The sequence below is a fragment of the Rhinolophus sinicus genome, linkage group LG02, assembly GCF_036562045.2.
Source record: "Rhinolophus sinicus isolate RSC01 linkage group LG02, ASM3656204v1, whole genome shotgun sequence".
Lineage (NCBI taxonomy): Eukaryota > Metazoa > Chordata > Mammalia > Chiroptera > Rhinolophidae > Rhinolophus > Rhinolophus sinicus.
In genome coordinates, this window is record NC_133752.1 from 53,785,435 (window position 1) to 53,808,354 (window position 22,920).

Consider the following 22,920-nt stretch of genomic DNA (forward strand, 5'->3'; position numbering starts at 1 on the left):
ATTCTGTATTGGTTAGCTAAGGAGGAAGGTAATAAGTTTAAGTAACAAAACAGGAAATTTGTTCCTCTGTGACCTTTGATGAGTTTGTGAAGTTGGCATTTTGACCACAGGATTGAAATTCAGAAGAGTTTTATATTTAGTTTGCTTTGTTGCTTTTGCAGTGTATCTACCTGCCAGGAAAAACTAGGAATCCAAGTTAAAGGCTCTGCTACCTTTGTGGGAAATGAACAATACTCTTCCTTCTGCTGACAAAATCTGGGTATCTGTATTTTACAATGGCTGGTTTTTTCTTTCACGTAGGGCCAAAGTATCCTTTTCCTGGAACCAAGCTTGATTCAAAGCCTTTGTAAGCTCTCTTTATCCTTGTAAGCAACTATTTTAGGAACTATTTTAAAGCTGACACCCCTTCCCTTCAAACCTTTTCCGCTCAGTACAAAGCACCACCTTCTTGGCAGTCATCTGTGAGGAGAGTGGGTGCTCTCATTAGGCATTTAGTCAGGCCAGAAAGTTAAGGATTAGCTCTATTGTTTAATGCTATCTGTTTTAGATCAATGTGAGTCAGAATTGACCCTGCCTTTTAAATTCCTTCATAATTAAGTTGCTGGCACCTTAGAACCCTTTCCTGGATGGAGCTTTTCTCTGTGCCTTATCAAGTTTTATCCCAGACAGAGTTTTGTTACTAAGATTTTTCTGTTTTACGCCACTGTTTTTAATGGAGTCTTGTAGATTTAGGTATGGTTTTTACAAATTCTAAACCCTAGTTCTCAGGTAAAATAAAACTAGTTTTAACACCTTTTTTGTATGTATTTCTGTGTACATCTAACACCGAAGCATTGTATTATTTGGTTCAAGTCTAACGTATGGGACAGCTGTTATAGTTAGTCTTAGACTTTCATTATCAGTCAACTTTGGATTCAAGACATAATTAAATTATTCTCCAAAGAAATAGAAAAGCTAAAATAATTAGAAAAGCTATTCATTATTCAAATGATTTATTAATTAAATCCTTAGTTTTTAAATACTTACCCAATTCACTTTCCTAGTAATAGAAACAGAAAAATTTCTTGAATTAATGTTTGTATTTTCTTGACACAATACAGCATTCTTAGTTAATACACAATATTTTGCTTACATAAACAAACTTAACACATTATATTTGTGAAATATTACTGCTTTGATTTTATAAATCACTAGAGAGGCAGGGCCTGAAATTGGAAGGTGGAAGAAAGAAACAGATACTTCTGTTTTGTATGAAGTGTTAGAATATAACTTCAGTTTTCTTTTTTCACATTTAAATAATTGGACTGAATCTAGTTTTTCTAGTGGATTTGTTACTTTTGAGTGATAGGAACGCTCATACTCTTGATAGGCTTATTTTTTAAACAATGTGGTATATCTAGATAATCTGTGACTTTTGAAACTTGTCTCATTTTGGGTCTGAACATATTCACGCTTGAATTTATAGCAGCCGAGATGTTTTCATTTCTGGTGATTCCGAAGAAACAGACTGTGCTGTGTATTCTTGTGTACTCATCTTTCACATTGCACAGACAATTGATTTAGGAGAATACTTTTCTTTGGGCAATACTTGTTATTGAGTTCCAATTTTAGGAGTATACTTGGCTGTGAACTTTCTGGTCTTAAGCTGTAGACATCTTTGTGAATATAATACTCCTGCTTTTGTCTTTTCCCCTCCCACTTAACTTTAGTGTGTTAACTATAGTGGAAAGGAGGGGAATTCAAAGGAGAATTTGAAGTATTCAGATACAGCGAGCGACCTTTGATGATCGTGTTAAGGAGAATGCAGACAATAGACAGATGATTGCACATTTATCCATGAACACATGCCAGATGTATTGGCTAGATCCTTCTTAACTACATAACAGCATCCTGAGTGCGTAAGAAGGTAGAAGCTTTGTTCTTCTGTGGCTTTATTCTTGCTTATCTTATAAGCAAGTATCTTATAGCTGCCCTCAGAGGGATGTGAGTGCTATTGGAGTTAGGTTGACAGAATTTGGAGGAGAAGAATACAAATAAAAAAATCCCAAACCATTGTTCTCGTTTATTTTGTTAGTGTCTGTGTTAGTAGCTGAAGTAGGAAACGAAAGAGAGGAACTGCTAGTGGGAGAATTCATTAGAGAAATGGGAACAGTTTCCCTCGTGTTGTCTCTAAGTTTGTTGAATAGTAAGCTGCATTGTAATGGGGGTTACATTTGTTGTTCCTGTGTCAGAAAAATGAACTGTTTTCTGAATGACTATGTACTCCATTCAGGTTACTTGGATTCAGGGTTTAGGGGGATGATAGTATGAGAGTTTGGGTGTTCTTGGGTCTGTAGCCAAACTGTCATCTATCCATGTGAGTACATCCTGCTAGAGTTATACTTGTCTCCTTGGGGTTTCTGAGGGGGCTACACATACGAAGATAAGTGAGAATGTATTACCAACTTATTAATATATTGGATTATGCTGTATAATATATGGGTTGTTTTAAAATCAAGACCTGTATGGACCTTCTCCACAAATACCTTGCTTCTAGGTCAGTTTTTTAAAAATATCAATTAGCATATGATACAGTTTGCTGAAACTATCAAAATTGTTTTCTTTCACTCAGCAAAATTATTTTGACGTTTATCCATGTCATGCGTATCAATAGGTCATTCCTTTTTGTTGCTGAGTAATATTTCATTGTTTGTGTTTACCACATTTTATTTATCTTTTAGCCTGTTGATAGACATTTGGGTTGTTTCCATTTTTTGGCTATTACACATAAAACTAAGAACATTTGGGGTCAATTGAGTCTTTGAGTGGACATATGGTTTCATTTTTCTTGGGTAAATGTCTAGGAGTAGAATGTCAGGGTCATATGATAGGTATATATTTAACTTTTTAAGAAACTGTGAAACTGTTTTTCAAAGCTTGCTGTTTTTCATTCTTATCTGCAGTATATGAGCGTTCCAGTTATTCCACATTATTGCCTGGTCAATCTGTTTTAATTGTAGTCATTCTCATAAGTGTGTAGTGGTATCTCATTGTGGTTTAATTTTCATTTCCCTCATGACTTTGAACATCTTATGTGCTTATTTGCATTTATCATTTTTGGTGAAGTATAAAAATGTTTTGTCCATTAAAATGTTTTTTTAATGAGTTTTGAGAGTTCTTTGTTTATGCTGGATATACATTCTGTATCACACATGTCATTTGCAAATGTTCTTTTCCAGTCTGTGGATTGTTTGTTTCATTTTCTTAATGTATTTCAAAGAACAAAAGTTCTTGATTTTGATGAAGTTCATCCTATCAAGTTTTTGTTTTATGGATCATGCTTTTGTTCTGTTATTTTCGATCTTTGCCAAACTCATGATCACTAAGATTTTCTACCATGTTTTCTTCTAGAAGTTTTATAATTTTACCTTTTACATTTGCAGTTACCTGTGCCTTTCTAAAATAGAGATAATGAAAACACCTATAACTTGGAGTAGTTGTGATTACTAAGTGAATTCATAATACATGTCAAGGCATGTTACTGATTTTCAGTTAATTTTTTATATGGTGAACGTTTTTTAAACGTTGAAGTTCATTTGTTTGAATATGGCCATCTAATTGTTCCAGCACTACTTGTTAAAGATTTTCCTTTCCCTACTGAATTGCCTGGGCACCTCTGTTGAAAATATACACATGTGAATTTACTTCCAGACTCTCTGTTCTGTCCTCTTGAGCTATTTATCTTTAGGCTGATATCTCATTGCCATGATTACTGTAGCTTAATAGTAACTCTTGAAATCAGACAGTATACATACTTGTCTAATTTTATTTTTTGTTTTCAAAGCTGTTCTAAATCCTTGGTATGCCCACGTACATTTTAGAATAAGCTTGTCAATTTCTATAGAAACTACTGCTGGGATTTGATTGGGATTGCGTTGAATCTATAAGTCAATTTGGGGAAAATTAACATCTTAACAATGTTGAGTCTTCTATATGAATACGATGTATGTCTCCATTTATTTAACTCTTTTTTTTATAAGCAGTGTATACTAGTTTTCAGTATACAAGTCTTGCATATCCTTTTTCATATTAATCCCTACGTATTATAATTTTTGATGCTATTACAAATGATATTTTTAAAATTTCAGTTTCTGATTGCTTGTTATTTGTATATAGAAATACAACAGATTTGGGGGATATATTTATCTTGTATCCTGCAATCTTGCTAAATTTACTCATTAGTTCTAGTAGCTTTTTTGTAGATTCTGTAGGATTTTCCACATGTACACAATCTTGTCTGAGAGTAAAGATGGATTTAATTTCTCCTTCCAATCTTAATGCTTTTTATATCTTTTTCTTGTCAGATTGCATGGACTAGAAACTTCAGTACAAAGTTGAATAAAAGTGAGAGCAGACATCTTTGCCTTGTTCCTGATCTTAACAGGAAAGCATTCATAATTTCATTGTTAAGTGTCATTATGTTAGCTATAGGTTTTTCAGAGATACCATTTATCAGGCTGAGTACATTCCCTTTTATTTTTTAAATGAGAGTGTTTTCTTTTTAAATAGGAATGGCTGTTGGATTTTTTCAGATGCTTTTTATGCATCTAATGAAATGATCATGCATATAATTTTAGTTTGGATATAGGTGGATTATATCAATTTTTAAAAAATTTTAAACAACTTTACATTCCTGGGATAATCATCACTTGATTTGACGTAGCATCCTTTTTACATATTACTAGATTTCGATTTGCTAAAATTTAAAAAAAAACATTTCATGTGTCGTCTTTGGTTTTGGTATTAGGATCAAGTTCGCGTCAACTTTATGGAAGTGTCTGTGTAGAATCTGTATTGTTTCTTCCTTAAGGGCTAACGAAGGTTGAGAACTACTGGACTTTATATGATCTTTGTTTCCTTCTGTTTCTAAAATTTTAATTCTGTTCTCATATAATAGGAGGTGTACGTTCTTATAAATGAAGAACAACTCATTAGTCTTGCTACTTAATGAATGAACGGCGGTGGTGTGGGAAAAGTAAATAAGTTTTGCCGGGTACAGCACAGAGCAAGTTGATTTGAATTTTTCAGTGAAGCAGAATTGACTCCAAGGAATCGAGAATCTGTAGCAGAGGGGGAGGCAAGATTTCATATACTTACAGCGGTGTGCTAGAGGTGGCTTGTGCTGACTGGAGCCAGTTGTTGGTTTGTCAAGAATTTTGAAAGCTATTCAATACAACCTATTAAAGATTAAATTGTATAGCATAAAATTAAGTCATATTAGAAACAAAGATAAATACTCAAAACTCATCACTTGATAATTATTTTACTATATTTTACTATTATCTGTGCTTGAGGTTTTTTCTGTCTGAAATTCAATACGATGCTATGTTACTGGGCATCCTGTTGATAGCTTGAAACCTGCCATTCATGTGGAAGATTTTGTACCACAAATGCAGGGGGGTGTATTCCTATCACAGGAATAGGCAAATGCTATAAATAGAGCTCAATTTGTTTACTGTCTAGTCTTAAGAAAGTGATGGAGGAAATATTAATAATCCAGATTAAACTTTAATTAATGTTCTAAGTCTGTTGTGATAGCACAAAATATTGAGACAACCATTATCAATTATCAGCAAAGAAATTGCTCGTGTCATTAGACAAGTGAAATTCTGACATAAGTCTTTGCTGTTTTCACTTTTATCTTTTTAATGTAAATGAAACATTATTAACCATCATTCATGTACTGATTTGATGTACTCATTTGTAAGTTGGCTACAGAGACAAAAGTATAGCAACAAATTAACTAAAATATTCTGTGAGAGTCAACTGGCTGTATGGGATTTATAATAATCGGTAAAGTATATTTTATTATTATTTGTCAATTTTGTGGTATACACTATTTTAGTGAAATTCATAACAAATTCATACACACATTCCCACACACTCTTCCCCACCGAGAGCTCATCTGTCTTGTGATTCTGAGCAGTTCCTCTAGTTAGTTCTATGTGCTGGGTCTTAGCTCCTTTGCTCAACACCCACCCGCTATAGACGGCTGCTGGTTCGTACTCAGGAAAACGCTGAGTTTCTGTGAAGTTTCTCTCTGTTCTCCTGCTGTCCTCAGACTTTCCCAGGTCCAGCATATGAGGCAGTGCCGTGTATTCAATAAGACGGGGACTGTAAAACCAGACTGCCTGGGTTAAATTCCAGCTCTGCCACCCACTAGGCATGTAACCAGGGACAAGTTCCCTGGACCTCTCTAAAATAGAGATAACTACAACTTAGAGTAGCTGTGATTGCCAAATGAATTGATACATGTAAAACACTATGGATAATGTTTTCACCTTTCACCGGTCAGGTGCTCCTGGATGGTAGTTACAACTTGTTATTTGTCTCCACTTGGAAATTGCTGAGATGCTCACCCCTTGATGGAATAGCTATCAGCTTCTCTGAGCACCTAGAGAATTTTAATTGGCCAGGATATCTTTGGTCAAGAACATATGGATATATGGAACCTCATACCTTTGACTTTCCCCTTTCTCTCTCTCATAAGATTTTTTTCCCCCCAGTAGTACTTACTTTTCTAAACACTTGTTTAGCATACGCTATACTCTAGACTCATGTTTAGGTAATTTTTTTTGCAAGATTCTCAACCTTGGTGCTATGGACATTCTGAGCAAGATATTTCTTGTTGTGAAGGCCTGTCAGGTGCGTTGTGGGACGTTTAGCAGCATCCATGACCTCTCATTACTTACTAGGTGTAGTTAGCACCATTCCCTCAAGTTGTGACAACCAAAAATGTCTCTAGACAGTGCCAAGTGTTCCCTGAGGCACAAAAATCACACCTGGTTGAGGACCAGTTTTTTAGAGAGGACTTCAGTGTGTGCTGTGGTAAGAAATTGTGATTTGTTACTTTAGTATTTCTTGGAGAGAGCCATGGCAGTTTTATTAGTATTTATATTTTAGACTGCCATTAGGTTTGTTCAATAGATGTTTCTCATATTTTCACTTTAGTATAGCTACTTGATTTAGTTACTGCTACTGGGATTGATCAATAAAGCGTCTTTTATTGGTGACAGTTCAAACTGATGGCTTAAAATAAAATCCTTTCTTGCTCCTATAGATGCCTTGGATTTAGGCATTTAGGGAAGTTTTCCAGTGGATAACACCCAGGCCTAAACTTTTTGTATGTGTGATTGCACTTTGGTTTCAAAAAGAAGAGACAGGAAATCACATATCTTACTGATGATTTTACTTACTATGTTATTCTCTGAGGTAGTTGGGAAAACAAATATTTCCTGCTCCAAGAAAGGAAATGACTGCTTGGAGGTGTAGGGGTTGTTTTTAGGCCGTCATGGGTGACCTGGAGGCTCTTCGAAAAAAAGAAATAGTAACCCAGGGTATTTTATTTGAATTAAAGTTATTGAACAACTAAAGAATAAATACAGTGTAAAAGTATTACTGGTAGTACGTTCTTAAAGCATGCTTTTAAAGATAATCTTTATGCTTCAGATGTATATGTGTATATGTATATTTTCTGGGAAGAAAATGGTTTTGAATCCATAAATTAAAAACATCCAGTGTTTCCTTTACATGGTTTGCCTTATTAGAATATTTTTCATAATATTAAATGTTTTTTTTAAAATATTGTTTTATGTGTATAGGAGTGATTTATAGAAGAAAATATCCTGCATTCATAGGTTAAACTAATACCCAAGCAAAGTCAGGTTAATTTCCTCAATCAGAATATGGAAAAACTTCAGAAAAAAATTATGGTGTAACAGGTGAATAAACTTCAGATAAATTTAATGCCATAGTATACTTTTATGGCTTTAGGCTTATAATAAATAAACATTTCACAAAAATACTTAAATACTGCCTTTGATCAAAGAAAATATGGGCATTTGAAAGGACAGTGATCTCTTTATATAACTTACTCATTTTTGTGAATCTAAGAATTCTTAAATTACCTTTCTTTTTGGCAGAATTTTATTTCTTATTTTATTCATCTTTTTATTTTTTATAGTACAATATTATTTATCTTGATATTTTGCAGATGTCTGTAGGTAATACATAGCTTTCTCAGTATTGATAGCATGCTAGGTTATCAGAATAATGACAAGGATTATTTCTTAAAATATAAAAGTTTTACATGTATCTTCAAATATGTCAAATGCCTTTAAGATTTTTAATTTAAAAAGCCCTTTGTAAAATAACAACAAAATACTACACATCCATTAGAATGACCAAAAATCCAAAACATCGATAATACCAAATGCTGGTGAGCATGTGGAGCAGCAGGAACGCTGTTTTGCTGGTGGGATGCCCAGCGGTACAGTCACTTCGGAAGACTCTTTGGCAATTTCTTATAAAACTAAACATACTCTTACCCTATGATCCCTCCAGCAGTCATGCTCCTTGGTATTCACTCAAATGAATTGAAAACTTAACATCCACACAAAACCTTGCACAGGGATGATTTCATAGCAGCTTTGTTCATAATTGCCAAAACTTGGAAGCAACCAGTATGTCCTTTAATTTAGCTTAATGCAGTTGACATTCGTCCATGTGTGTATCCGTAGTCAGTCCTTTTCATTGCTGAGTAGCATTTGATTGTATGGCTGTACCACCGTTTATCTAGTCATCAGTCGAAGGACGTTTGGATTGCTTCCAGTTTGGGGTGATTGTGAATAAAGTTGCTGCAAACATTTATGTACAGGTTCCTGTGTGAACGTAAGTTATTTTGCTGTGGGTCAATACCTAGGAATGGGATTGCTAGCTTGTATAAGTGTTTGTTTAACATCATGAGAAAATACCAAATTGTTTTCCAAAGTGGTGGTAGCATTTGGCTTTACCACCAGCAAAATATGAGGGTGTGTGTGTGTATGTATATATGAGTGTCTGTGTGTGGGGGGTGTAAACACACAAGATGTTGGGGAGGTGTCTGCGCATCCTAGTCGGGCCTGTGTGTTGTACGATCAGGGGGTGTGAGCTACACGAGGGCAAAGATGTCATTCATTTTGTTCGTTGTTGAAGTCCTGGTGGTTGGTATAATACCGTGTTTCCCTGAAAACAAGACCGGGTCTTATACTGTGTTTCCCCGAAAATAAGACCAGGTCTTATATTAATTTTTGCTCCAAAAGACGCATGGGGGTGTATTTTCAGGGGCTGTCTTATTTTTTTCATGTGCAACAGTCTGCATTTATTCAAATACAGTCATGTCATCTTTTCTTCTGGAACATCGTCATAACGTACTAAATGCGTCCGTCTGGCTCACAACAGGAGCTTATTTTCCCAGTAGATCTTATTTTCGGGGAAACATGGTACATGGCAGTAGTAGGTCTGCAATAAACATTTGTTGAATAGATGTTAAACAAACATGAAATTCCAAAAAGTCTGAATGTTATTTGTTAATTAATGTGACTCTACCATCATAAAACATGGTGTTTTGCTTTGTTTTGTTTTGTTCTTAGAGTGGTGACCAGGCAGGAGATGTCATGACAACTTTGGGGTTCTTTTTGAATGTTTACATTATTTTCATTTATGGACTTTAGTTGAATATGTCTTTGAAGACATAGGCCTTCCAGAGGCCCTTGGTATAGAAGTGGAGCGGGAATGCTAATGAAACCATTATATATCTCAATGTGTCTTCTAAGCTTTTGTGATTGCCATCAGTCCTTATTTTTGTCAATATGACCATACTCAATGCAGTGTGATTTGCTGTGTGCTGTTTTTTAGCTATCAGCTGGTGAGCCCTTTCAGGGAAGGTATAATTTTTATGACATTTGTAATGATTAATAGTTGTGTATAGTTAAAAATAGATATTGATGAGGAAATAGAAACTTCAGAAACGGTACAGTGCAAGGGTTATTTTGCTTTATTAAAGAAGGTAAACTTAAATATATTTTCTCAGAAAGGAAAATGACCTTAGTGGTTGAGACCAGATGGAAAGGATGGATGTTACTCAAGGAGGGTATATAAGAAATAACAAATAATGGGTTCCATAAACTTTGGAAATAAATAAATGTCAAAATAAAACATATTTATATGAGAATGTAAAATATAATAAGTCATTGACCTCTTGCTCTAAAATGTAAACAGAAATAATCTAATGTAGGCTTAATTTTGTCTTTTTCCAATTTTAGGAACTCTGGTAGCATCTGCATCTCTGCCTAAGATTGCTTTGCAAACTAATGTTGAGGTGATCACTTACTATTTCTGTGGAAATAAGTATATGTCTAATGATTTGTATTTTGAGGTTGGATTCATTGAGTTAGAAATCTCTGCTTCATTATGAAGCACTCTTTGGTTGTAACGTTTTCTTTTTCTTAGTCTGAATTCTAAATGAAATAATATTAATTGTGCTGAACTATAGACTGAGATAAAATGACCTTAAAAATAGGGTGCTGAGAGGGAAACTGTAGTTTCACACCGTAAGGGCTTATATCTTTATGCACTATAGAGCCTCCTGTTTTTTCAGTAAGCTGCTTCAGATGACCAATATTAAAAGTTTAGTTCTAGCCTCTTACAGTCTGCTCTGATTTGGCTCAGTTTTTTAATTTTTTTTGGCGGGGGAGGGAGGGCAGTTATGCTGCATTATTTTTCTAGCCGCAGGTATAAAACCTGAGATTTGGGATTCCTTAGCAGTTGTATATTTGGGTGTATTTCATATATACATCTTGTAATATGCTGTTATTGAAACAGCGTGTTATTTAGTTATCTTGTATTTTATTTCAGGTTTGAAAACTCCCAACTTCAATTTTTCTAGGGCAAAGTAGCCCTAGTATTACATGAAATTATTGTAATTTTTTAAATTCTAAGTTATTTTTTCAATACAAGCAAAATACATAATATTGCTTGTAATAAATTATTAAATAATTTATTGCTTATAATTCCAAATAAAAAAATTTGGAATACATTTTCCATGAGGTCAGTATTTTATAAGTTTACTGGAAGTTTTTGGTGAAACAGAAGACTGAGGAGTAAACTTCACTATGTGGTAGTGATTAATCAGCCTTCAGTAGCAGAGATTAAAACTTGTTTACTTTCAGGATAGTTTGTGTTGGAACTAAGAAATAGGAGATAATCAGGTTCTTTGTCCAGGACTGAAGGTTACGCTCAGAAATGTGGCGCTAGAATCCAGGAGGGCTGCGTGGGTGACAGGCTGAGGTCCAAGGAGTGAGGGAGAGTAGATGGCAGGTTCAGAGACGTCCGTGTGGTTAGTGTTTGGGGAGCGAGGTGGAGTAGTTTTCATAGTGTTGAAATTGGGTCAAAGACTGGGAAATTTAACAGGTTGTGTTGTGAAGGGGCTTGTGATTTACTTTGTGACATGGTTAGGATCTGTAGGATAAACTAGGCTGATGTAACGGGAGGATCCTTTGGGAACTGATGGAAGACATTGTAGAAATTAAAACTCTCGGAAAAACTCATTCAAGAAACCATCTCTTTCATCAGTTTAAAAAAGAATATAGGGAGAAGAATTAGCTGTTAGGCTTTCCAAAGTAAAACATTCCTTTTTCTTAGATAAAAAGTGTCTGTCACTCAGTATTTCAACCTTGGAATGACCTATATATGAGAAACCACATTATCAGTGTCACTTTTAGCGATTTAAATTACATTTGAATTATTATAGTTTAAGTTATTTTGAAGTAGGTTTTTGTGGTATGTCTTCAAGGCAGGAAGTTGATGCTGAGGAACTTAGAGGGAAAATAAGGCTGAAGATTAAGTAACACCGATTATCTGAACTTGAGTTTTCTAAGTTTTTAGTAGCGCATTTGAAATCTCATGTTTGGGACAATAGTGATGGCCAGAACCATAGACTCTACTAAATTACTTAGTTAACCCAAATGACAAATGTTGTAGCTTCAGTCAGATTATCCAAATCTAGATTCATTAAATGACTTGTATTTTTACTGGCTTCCTAATCAAATCCAAAAGATATTTTGACCTCTGGTATAACAGTATTAATATTACATTGGTTTTTACATATTATAGACATTGGTAAACATTTTATGGATCCGTTTTGCTGGTACAGATTTTGTAAATTTTAGTGGACTTACAAAATTGGAAACTTATGAAAATTTAAAAAATGTATAGTTTTATTTAGCTGTTTCAAGATTAGAATTAGAGGGCGAGAAGTGATGGCAATTAATAATCTACCTAGATTTTTAAAATATTTAGGGAAATTGAACATGTGGATTTATTACTGTCTTTTTGAGATTAATTTTTAGAAAAGTATTGACTGTTAATTGGTTGTGAGGTGGGTAAGCTGGAAGGAGGTTGTAGATTTTAGGATTATAAAGCATATTATCATTCTATAAATACACATTAAATGCCTACTATGTGATAGGAACTGCGTAGAGCTATAAAAAGGATATGCCTCCATACAAAAATAACTCACAGTCCCTCCCCTTAAGGAACATATCACCTAGTGGGAGCCATGACTGAAACAGCCAAATTAAGTTTACCTCTCATCCTGTGCTTTATGCTTTATAAAAAGGATCTAAAATTAACGAAATATGTTTTTGCAGATTTTCTAGTGTTTGTTTCTTACCCATTCTCATTGTAGGTCATAGATTTGTAGCATGTATTTGGATCTGGATCTGTTTGATTTGGCTTTGTAGAATCTTATGGTAATAGCAGAAGTACCACAGAAAGACTCATGCTTTATGGCGCACAGTAGAAATTCTGAAAACCTTGTTATCTAAAAATTTTATTTTCAGAAGTATTTTGCATAGGCTGACTGTGGTAAAAATCAGGTTTCTCTTGTGTGGAAAATGATCTTATTCTTTGTGCTGTTTGAAGATCTGGGACATTTATGGGAAATAAAATATGGTTTAGTATCACCCAGGTTGTATGATAATATTAAAACAGAAGGGTTTAACCTGGAAACTTGGAAGCTAATTACTGTTAACAGATGATCAAATCTGGAAAAGATTTTCTGCCCCTTTTAGTTAGTGGGAAGGGTGACTGTTTTACCTTTAGAAATAAGAGAGCAAAATCATGGGAAGCTTTGATTGTACTCTTATAAAACTTTGCTCTGATTTCTTAATACATAATACAATACGTGTCAGTTTTCTTTATTCTCTATATGTAACAAATTTTAGACCACCTGAAGGTAACTCTTACTGAGATACAGATTCCAAACTCTATTTAGTAACACTCCCAAATTTAGATACTTGGTTTTGGGGGTGGGGGTGTGTGTGTTAAAATTCTGAGCAAAGAATCAAACAAATACTGCGAGGCAATTTACTGATGCAGGAGTTTAGTTGGGTTTGGGACTTTATTTGCTATTCTTATTAGATCTGAACTGGATTTTATTTTCTGTCAACTACCAAGCAGTAATTCTTGTATTGGACCCCTTGAATGGTTACTTTTAGCACCATTTGTCATCTGCTTCCTACCTGCCCACTTGAGTTTTATGTCTAGTTGGCCATCGATGATGTTTCAGTGGTTATTTTGGCAGTTACATGAAGAAGACTGTATAATATTAGTTTTAATTAGGGTAGCCATGTAACTTATCATCCAAATTAGACACTTTTGAGAGTGAAAAGGACTGATGTTAATAATTACCTAACAACAACAGATGTATACTAAGACTGGCCGATACAAACACAAGCTATATGATTGCCTAGTCTGTATGCTTTTGATTGCAAGTAACAGAAAACACCACTCAAACTAGTTTAAACAACAAGCGAAATATATTCGCTTGTGTATCCGAAAAGCCCAGTGTTTGGGAGTGCTGCAGCTATGGGTTGGTGAGGAATCTGGCTTGCTGTCTCTATTTTCTAGGCTCTGACTTCTATGGCTGGGTTCCCTCATAGTTGGATGGCTGCCAACAACAATCTGGGCTGTATTCTCCTTCATTTATGACCAGCAGGAGAGAAACTTCTCTCATAAACATAGAAGAGTCGTGAGCCTTGTGCTTGTTAGATAACTCGGAGCTCATCTGTGTGACTGGGGAAACATCATGTGCTGATTGTCTTAGGCTTGAGGTGTCTGAGTATCACTGAGACCAGGAGGCTACTGGGATTACCCTGATTTTCTTAGATTAGTCAGAGTCCATGCATAAAACGGGTGTAGGTCATTTGTCTTAGAAAGCAACGCAGCGGAATGGAGGGGAATGGGTGGGACGGTGGTTTGGGAAGCAGCCACCGTGTCTACTGTGAAGTCCAGTGTCACTGCATGTCTTGCGGTTTCTCTTACGCATGTGTTCCTGAGTTCCTGTGAGTGCCTCGCATGCTGCAGATAGGTTTCTCTTCTAGTAAGAATTCGTAGTATAAAATGAGTAGCTTGGCAAGGGAAGACAAAAATAAAACTTACACACCATTTTCCCTTTTTTTTGTTGTTATTTTTTACAGACTAATAGGGATGCCAAAGGAAAAATATGACCCTCCAGATCCTCGCAGAATTTACACCATCATGTCAGCAGAGGAGGTAGCCAATGGGAAAAAATCTCACTGGGCAGAATTAGAAATCTCGGGTGAGTGGATTCTGCAACATTTAATTCGGGATATAATAGCAATGATGAACAAGAGTTGAGTATTGTTATGTTTATTTCTTTGTTGTATACTTTTAATTAGATGAACAAATCAAGAAAATATGAAACACTGAGGTACTAGTGTTTATCTGTTTTATCTGTGACTGTCTTTGTTCCCATCTTTCTTTTGGAACTGATGCCTTGAGCCAGAGTTGGCATCTAGAATTGAAGACATTTACTTTCTAAGTAAAGCCAGGTTCTTTGATATAATAGATTTTTGTTTTGGCTATTGCAGAGTAATTATTTTTGCAAATTGAAATCTTTGCCGTCCTCCTATCATCCCAGTGTTGGCAGAATAGGAAACTTAGAAGCTTCTGTTTATTCTAACAAATAAGTGATAACTGTGTTACATGATCTCACAGATTTAGGATTTGGTAAAATAGAATATGATTTCTAAAAACTCAAAATCCCAGCCTAATAGTCAGAAAAACATCAGACTCAACTGAAAGACGTTATACAAAATACTTAACTATCAGTCCTTGAAATTGTCAAGGTCAGAGAAACAAGACTGAGAGACTGTCACATACCAGAGGAGACTCAGGAGACAGGATGACTAGATGCAAAATGGTATCTTCAATTGAATCTTGGAACAAAAAGGTGTAAAAATGGGTGAAATCCAAGTAAAGTCTGTAGATGAGTTAATAGTAATATACCGATGTTTCTATTTTTGACAAATGTACCATGGTAATGTAAGATGCTAATATCAGAGGAAACTGGAAAAGGCGGGTATACAGGAACTGTGTATATTATCTTGGTAACTTTTCTGTAAATCAAAAATTATCACAAAGTTAAAAATTCTATTAAAAATAAAATGAGCACTATTTTTCTTTTATGAATTGATGCAGTACAGATTATATATGTAGAATGTAGGCCCCTCCCCAGTAGGCTTTCATTTGGAAGAGTTAAATCCATATTATAGTGTCAGTAGCAAGAATTTACCTGTACATTTAACTAAAAAGGTAACTGGGTAGATAGGTGATTGGTAATCAAAAGAATGAATATGAGCAAATCCTATTAGGTTAACTTAGGGTTTTTCAAGTTGGCATGGCTGACACTTAGGACTAGATGATTCTCTGTGGTGGGGGCTGATGTGTGCACTGTAGAATGTTTAGCAGCATTCCTGGCGCCTACCCACCAGAGCCAGGAGCACTTCTCTAGTTTTGACAACCAAAAATATCTCCAGATTGCAGAAGTCCCTTGGGGAGCAAAATTGCCCGGATTGAGAACAACTTGGTTAAACCCTGGATAAAACTGAAATAAGTTTCATCTTGAAAACTTTGTTTCTTGTTAAAATGCAAAATCCTAGTCAGCATTTTAAGCATAATTATAGACAGCACGGAGGAACCTGTAGTGGTTAAGAACCCTGGACAGAAGATCTAAGTTTGAGTTTACTGCTCCATAGCTACATGAAAAGTAACATTTCCCTTTTGAGATTTTCTGCTGTCTCTACCTTCTACTACTTTTTAAATCAAAATCAATTGTTTGGAAAGTGACATATAATTAAAATACCATTTTACTTTTGTAAAGTTTATAAAATAATCTTTATATACATTATTAAGGTAGTATTAAATTTTATAGAACCTGAGGCTAGGTGATTTGCACAGGCGTATATAGCTAACAAATGGTAAAAATCAGGACTCTGAACCAGGTCTTCTGACTTTTTCTAGTACATACTCCACCAAGCTATCAGATGCTGACTGATTGATAAAACTTAATGTATGACTATTTCCTTGAGTATGTTGCAGTTAATGGAAAATATTCAACCAGGGTTAACCTATAATTTTAACATCAGAAAGCAGGGGAGATGTCTTCTTTGAGGGTAAATGGTTTTCCTGGTAGCTAATCTACAGTTGGTTTTATGTCATAGTAATTATTCTTATCTATTTAAAGTTTGTAGACTAATCTAGGCCCTAGATTTGGATACACCTTGCACTATTGTATTTTCATGGAATGTATGAGAAATTTTGTTAGGACTGTGACTTTAAAAAAAAAAATATTCAAGACTGTTGTGCCATAAAAGGTCAATTTAGCACCATGTTTTCTCCTTGAGACCATATGATCACCCTGATTCCATAGTTCCCCTTGTTACACCATATCTTACTTAATACACGGAAGGTTTGTAATTTCAGGCAAAAGTGGCCTGAAATTCAAGAACGGCCAGGTGTGTTTGGAAGCTGTCAAATGACATTAAACACAAAATTAAAATGTCAAAGATACTGTATCTATATATACTTGCAGACTTTTTCACTGCTTTTTAGTTCTTGTAGTTCAGTCTTTGTCTTGGGCCTAAAGTTTAATGCTTCAATATTTTTCCTTTTAGGTAGAGTGCGGAGCTTAAGTACATCACTTTGGTCATTGACACACTTGACAGCGCTGCACCTAAATGACAATTACCTTAGTCGCATTCCACCTGATATTGCCAAGCTTCATAATCTGGTTTACTTGGATCTGTCATCCAATAAACTCAGAAGTTTACCAGCAGAACTAGGAAACATGGTGTCTCTCAGGTGAGGAAATGTTACAGATGTGACTCACTATATAAAATTCTCAATTTACCAAATAAGAAAATTACGGGATGTTACTCATCTTACAGTAGGATTTCCATATGTGTTTGAAGATCAAATCATATCAATTGTCTAAGCACAGTGCTTGAGTTGGCCTCAGTTGAACATTTCTTTTACTTCCTTTTGGAGGGTTTTTCCTAAAAGTGTGCTTGTGTTACCAAGTTCCTTTGACAGACTTGAGGTGGGTGGAACTAAAATACTAAGTTTGACTTTAGGCTCAAGTGTAGCAGAAGACTAATTAGAAATAATTGGGAAAATATGATTTGCTTGTAAGTAAAACTTATAGGAACATACCTCTGTTTTATAAGGCAAGGTATACTTACATATTACAACTCCTTAAGGAACTCTTAAGACCTGATAATAAATGGATTTAGTTCTAGTCCTGCAGGGTTTCTCAAGAATTCCTTCATGGGAGAAAATTTTGTAGGACTCTTAAGACCTTGTATAAATATTCCCAGGACAAACAAGGATTGCTTTTCTATATTGTTATTCTGCTGAATAGTAATTTTAAAAATTGCTGTCATACGTTTAAAATTAAAGATTTATATTGTTTTAGAATCTTGTTCTTCCCCTTACTGTATGTTTCTGATAGTTTTCTGGGGTTTTTTAAAATACTTTTTAGTCATCTAATAAGAGGGCTGTTTATTTTTTCTATAGTCTACCCAAAATTCCAGTCATAAACTCAGACGTTATCGCTGCTTCCCTATTATTTATATTATCCTATGCTTTATTTTTCATGTTTATGTCCTATGTCAGTGATTGTTCATCACGATATCTTGCTGTGATTATAGTTGTAGACAGTTACAAAACTTGATGCAGGTGATCGTCTATTGTTATAGTTAAATCCTGACGTTTATACAAAACTTAGTTTTTATGAATTAGACTAGGTTCACAGATCTGTTATCTTTGGATATTAAGAATATCTGTCACCCTGATCTGCACCTGATAGACATTTAGATGAGAGACAGTTAAGGGTGGGTTTAGCCGAGGAATGATACGCAGTTCCTTCACCTCTAATCCTCTGGGCTAGAGGATGAGAACATTATAGAAAGACTGTCAACAGTTGTGGCAGTCACACATTTTAACATTTTATACTACTTTAATATTATACAACAGTTTTAGATAAGCATATGGAAATGCACCTTGAATGTAAACATTAATCATGGTATGTTGGAGAGAAGATTAAGAAAATGATTGTAGATATTAATAAGGCTTGATAAATTGAACTAAAACAATTTTTTTTTTTTTAAACAGGGAATTGCTTTTAAATGACAATATGTTACGGGTTTTGCCTTATGAACTTGGTCGGCTCTTCCAGCTACAAACTCTAGGTTTGAAAGGTGAGTGATTTCTTTAAAACATGTAGCATTAACACTCAGTATTGACATGTTCTGGCCTTTTAAAGACCATTTTGGTTACTGTAGAAGTCAGGTTTTAGTATAACTTTGAGAGGGTGACTATACTTTATCTTTAAAGAAAAGTGGTTCTTCGGGATTGAATTAAGCTTCAGGATTTCAGCTTGCTGCCATCATTTTAACAAACTTTGGTGGAGAAAATCTTTTGTTTTTGTGTTTTGTCTTTAATTTTATATGAAACTCTGAAATTTCTTAGAGGACGCATTTCAACATTAACACTGTAGTTTTTCCTATTTTCTCCCCCCCCCCCTTTTTTTTAAAGAATGACTTAATAGAGTAAACTTTAACCTTAGCTGGAATGTCCCATATCAGGTTTTGATAGAAGAGATAAAATAGCATTGACATATTATATGATTGTAAGAGGGAAAACATTATAACAATAAAAATGAGCTATACTTAATTATAATTATTCTAAATGCAATGTATCAATCCAAAATGTATGTTTCTGTGACAGTCTCATCTCAGTCAGTTTGGGATGAATGTCATACTCAATTTATATAAATAACTGAAATTTTTATAATTTTCTTTTCTGGCATAGCATAGGAAGAGGGGTTTATTTTGAACTCAGAGGACTAAAAACACATGTACTGTACTGGTTAAAAATTTTATTCTATGCGATGCTTGTGAGGAATGAACATTAAAGCCTTATAAAATGCATACTTTCATGTATTTTGTTTTTCTTCAAAGATTATTTGAGTCTCTGAATGTGTTCTGTTAGTATTTGCTTATGTCATACAATGGGGCATTAAGAATGAAGCTTGAATAAGAGTGTAAAGAATGATGACATTATTGGTTGAAATGAAAGAAATGGTATTACGCTTCCTTATACAGTTAACCCTTGGTAAATTGGGTAATTATATAATTGGCAAAAGTCTTGTGTTTTTAGTTTCTCTGTAGGATTTTTTGGATTTTTAAATCGTGTATGAAGAGGATACAGGATACTTATATCTAAAAATACTTTCTTGATGATTAGCCCAAGGCATTTGAAATTTAACTGTTGGGATATTTCACCTGACTCTGTGTATGCTATATATCTTATTGTTATAAATATAGTTAAAACAGCCATCTAACAAGAGTTGGAGTGGGGCAGGTCTGTTCCTTTATTAAAAAATTGTACAATGATTGTCATGTTTTAATAATTTGACATTCATGAAGTATGAAAGTCACACTTTTTTATTGATTATAATAAATTATTTTTTATCTCTAAGAATAGCCATTGTTTTTTACTTTTAACATCAATCCAAATAGTTGTTTTCCTCCTTTTAATATTGATGGAGAACACATCAATGATAAATTAATAATTTCTGATTGACTCCAGTGGATTTACCCTTTGTATCACCGTAACATTCCTGAAAACACACATAACAGTAAAATAACTGTTTCATAACTCTGTTTCATGTTATCTCATTCAGACACATTCCCAGAAAATTTGTACTAAGTATCAACTAAATAAATCAGTCTGAATATCTGTTATCTTCTTAGTCTTTCATTCTATTTTATGGATTATAATGTTAGTCTTCTAAAGTACAGTAGCCCTTATTTGGGGGGGGGGGAGAGATACATTCCAGGACCCCCAGTGGATGCCTGAAATGTTGGATGGTACTGAACTGTGTGTGTGTGTGTGTGTGTGTGTGTGTGTGTGTGTGTGTGTGTCTGTGTGTTTTCCTATACATACATACATACCTATGATAAAATTTAATTTATACATTAGGCATAGTAAGAGATTAACAACTAATAAAAAATAGAACAACTATAAAAATACTGTAATAGAAGTTATGTGAATGTAGTCTCTTTCTCTCTCTCAAAATATCTTACTATACTGTACTCACCTTTTCACTTAAAGGAAGCACTCACAGCTTCTCTTTAGCATGTCCAAATTGCCAGCATCACTGCTCATGTGCCATTGTTAAGTAAAATAAGGGTTCCCTGAACACAAGCACTGTGATACCTTAACAGTTGATCAGATGACTGAGATGGCTATTAACAGACAGGTAGAGTAGGCACCAAAGATACACTGAAGCGGCTGTTCATGATTCGGGCGGGATGGCACGAGATTTCATTACACTACTCAGGATAGCACATGATTTAAAACTTAGGAATTGTTTATTTCTAGAATTTTCCATTTAATTTTTTTGGACCACCGTTGACCATGTCACTAAGACTGTGGAAAGTGAAACCATGGATAAGGGGGGACTACTGTACTGTCTTTGTCTGGTCTTTGTTTCTAGTGTTCTTTTATCTAACTGATTTGCATTTGTTAAAATCTCTTCTTGGACCACTAGTCTTTTAGATCAGGCACCAGCTCTTCCTTGTGAATTGTAACTCAGCTTTGTTCATGCCAGTGGATAAATTCCTTTTCATAAGACTTCAGTTTGTTCTATGGTAGATAACTATATGGTAAAAACCCTTTTCTATAAGAGTCTGTATTCCTGGAGTGCTACTTTCTATTCAGGTGATCCAATAGAGGAGAACAAGGACGTTTCAGAAATGAAAGAAAACCAGAGCCCTTTTGGCCTTCTTGCAAAAGTTAAAGATGGTAAAAACAGGATTGGTTTTATGAAGCAATTGAAGGAATAAAATGTCCCTAATGAATGGTAAATTTATAGTCTTAAGAAGGTAAAACTTGAAATAATTTCTTAATCAGTTTTAATAGCTGCATAGTGGTATTTTGTATCCAAAAAGGGGCAGGAGCGGAATGGAGCATTTAGAATAGCACTGTGATATATGTGAAAGCAACTGTGAAGGAACTGCCTCTGAGTTTCCATTTTGTCTTGAAAGTGAACAAAGGAGTACCTTTCTTCTATTTCCCTGTCTTGCTCTGAAACAGTACTATTGACATTTTGATGATGATTTTGATTCTTCTGTCCCAACAAGCTAAGTTTTAGAAATTTTATGTTGAAATTTGAGGAGTGTATGAAGGATAAGATATTTGAGGAATTAGGATAGGCCAATTTAAAAACTACAGACATGACTGGTCCAGTAAGTTGGAAATGTTCTCTTAAGCCACTTAAAAAAAAAATCCAAAGTGTATTTTATAGAAGAAATGGTGTAAGAGCAATTCTCACAGTTGTTTTAAATAATTTAGAATTCATGTCCTAAGGAATAAGGCAATACTTTCTCTGACATATGGGCCAAAGAGTTGTCCTCAGGCGTTAAACATTGATGTCTTAAGTCATAAAAAATTTAGAACTTCAATAATTGTGAAAATTCCTAGCTTTATTCCAATAATTACTTATCTCCCTTAAAATACATGGGCTATGGCAGTAGAAGATTCTTTAACTTGTAAATTTCTTTATTTGTGAAATATAAAAGAATAACAACATACATTTTTAAAGACAATAATAAAATGAATAATTGTACCCAACATTCTCAGCACCTTTAATGCACTTTGAAAAATCTATCATTCATATAGGAGGCAGAGTACTTATTTCTGTGTTATATGAGCTGCTGGGAATCAATAACTAAGGGAACAGGATTATTGATATAAGAGGGTATACAAATAGCTGAAACATAGAACGTTGATGACCTTTTGCATAATAATAACAATGCAAATTGCAATTATACTCAATTTTGCCATATCAGATTGGAAGAATTTCCAAAATTTTATGAAATAACTGTCAGTAAGATTGTTGGGAAATAGGCACAGTCACATCTTATTGGTGTAGTTCTTCTGTATATTTAAATTTTCCTGTGTACCATTTCATGATTACGTTTCCATCCCTTCTCCCAGAAGTTATTACTGTCCAGGATTTCGTATTAGCTATTCCTTTACTTAAGTTCATTCGACAGATACTGAAGAGTACCTACGTGTGCCAGATACTGAGGTTATATATGTTTCTGTTGTGGGTGCTTTAACCTTTATGTAAATGAAACACTACCGAATGTAATTTTCTGTGACATGCATTTTTTTCAACTTTGTTTTTATGATTCAGCCATGTTCATGCATGCAGGTAATTGCAGTTTTTTTTCATTGCTGTGTTGTATTCTGATATACAGATGTGTTGTAATTTATTCATTCTACTGTAACACTTAGTCCCACCACACTTTTTTTGTAGATATTTAGTCCCACCCCTTTTTTTGGCTACTATAAGCAATGCAATCATTAACATTCCTGTACATGTTTCCAATAGAGTTCTTAAGAGTATAACTGTTGGCTACAGAGGCCTATATATCCTTAGCTTTATTAGAATACCATAGTGTTCTACAAAATAGTTGTAGTAAACTATAGTCCCAAAAGTAATATAGTTTCCATTTTTCTGTCTTCTTCCCAACACTAAATGTTGTCAAGTTTATAAAATTTTGCCCATTATTGAGTATGAAATAGTTTCTGTGGTACCCTTAATTTGCATTTTCCTAATTGCTAATAAGATTGGACATCTTTTATATATTTATTAGCCATGTTTCTTTTGTGAAATTGCTATTGATG

At 34.4% G+C, this 22,920-nt stretch overlaps 1 protein-coding gene across 4 annotated transcripts in view; it reads left to right on the forward strand.

Annotated features, from left to right (window-relative positions):
• CNOT6L (CCR4-NOT transcription complex subunit 6 like) overlaps window positions 1-22,920 on the forward strand; it is a 98,987-nt gene that overhangs the window by 15,798 nt on the left and 60,269 nt on the right. For 3 of the 4 annotated variants that reach the window (XM_074324421.1, XM_019720244.2, XM_074324423.1), the window contains exons 2-4: window positions 14,337-14,458; window positions 16,836-17,022; window positions 18,334-18,419. In XM_074324421.1, the coding sequence (XP_074180522.1) occupies window positions 14,347-14,458; window positions 16,836-17,022; window positions 18,334-18,419 (385 nt within the window). In that variant the 5' untranslated portion in view covers window positions 14,337-14,346. Of the gene's footprint in view, window positions 1-14,336; window positions 14,459-16,835; window positions 17,023-18,333; window positions 18,420-22,920 lie in introns of those variants that run through there. The other variant, XM_074324422.1, reaches the window with a different exon arrangement.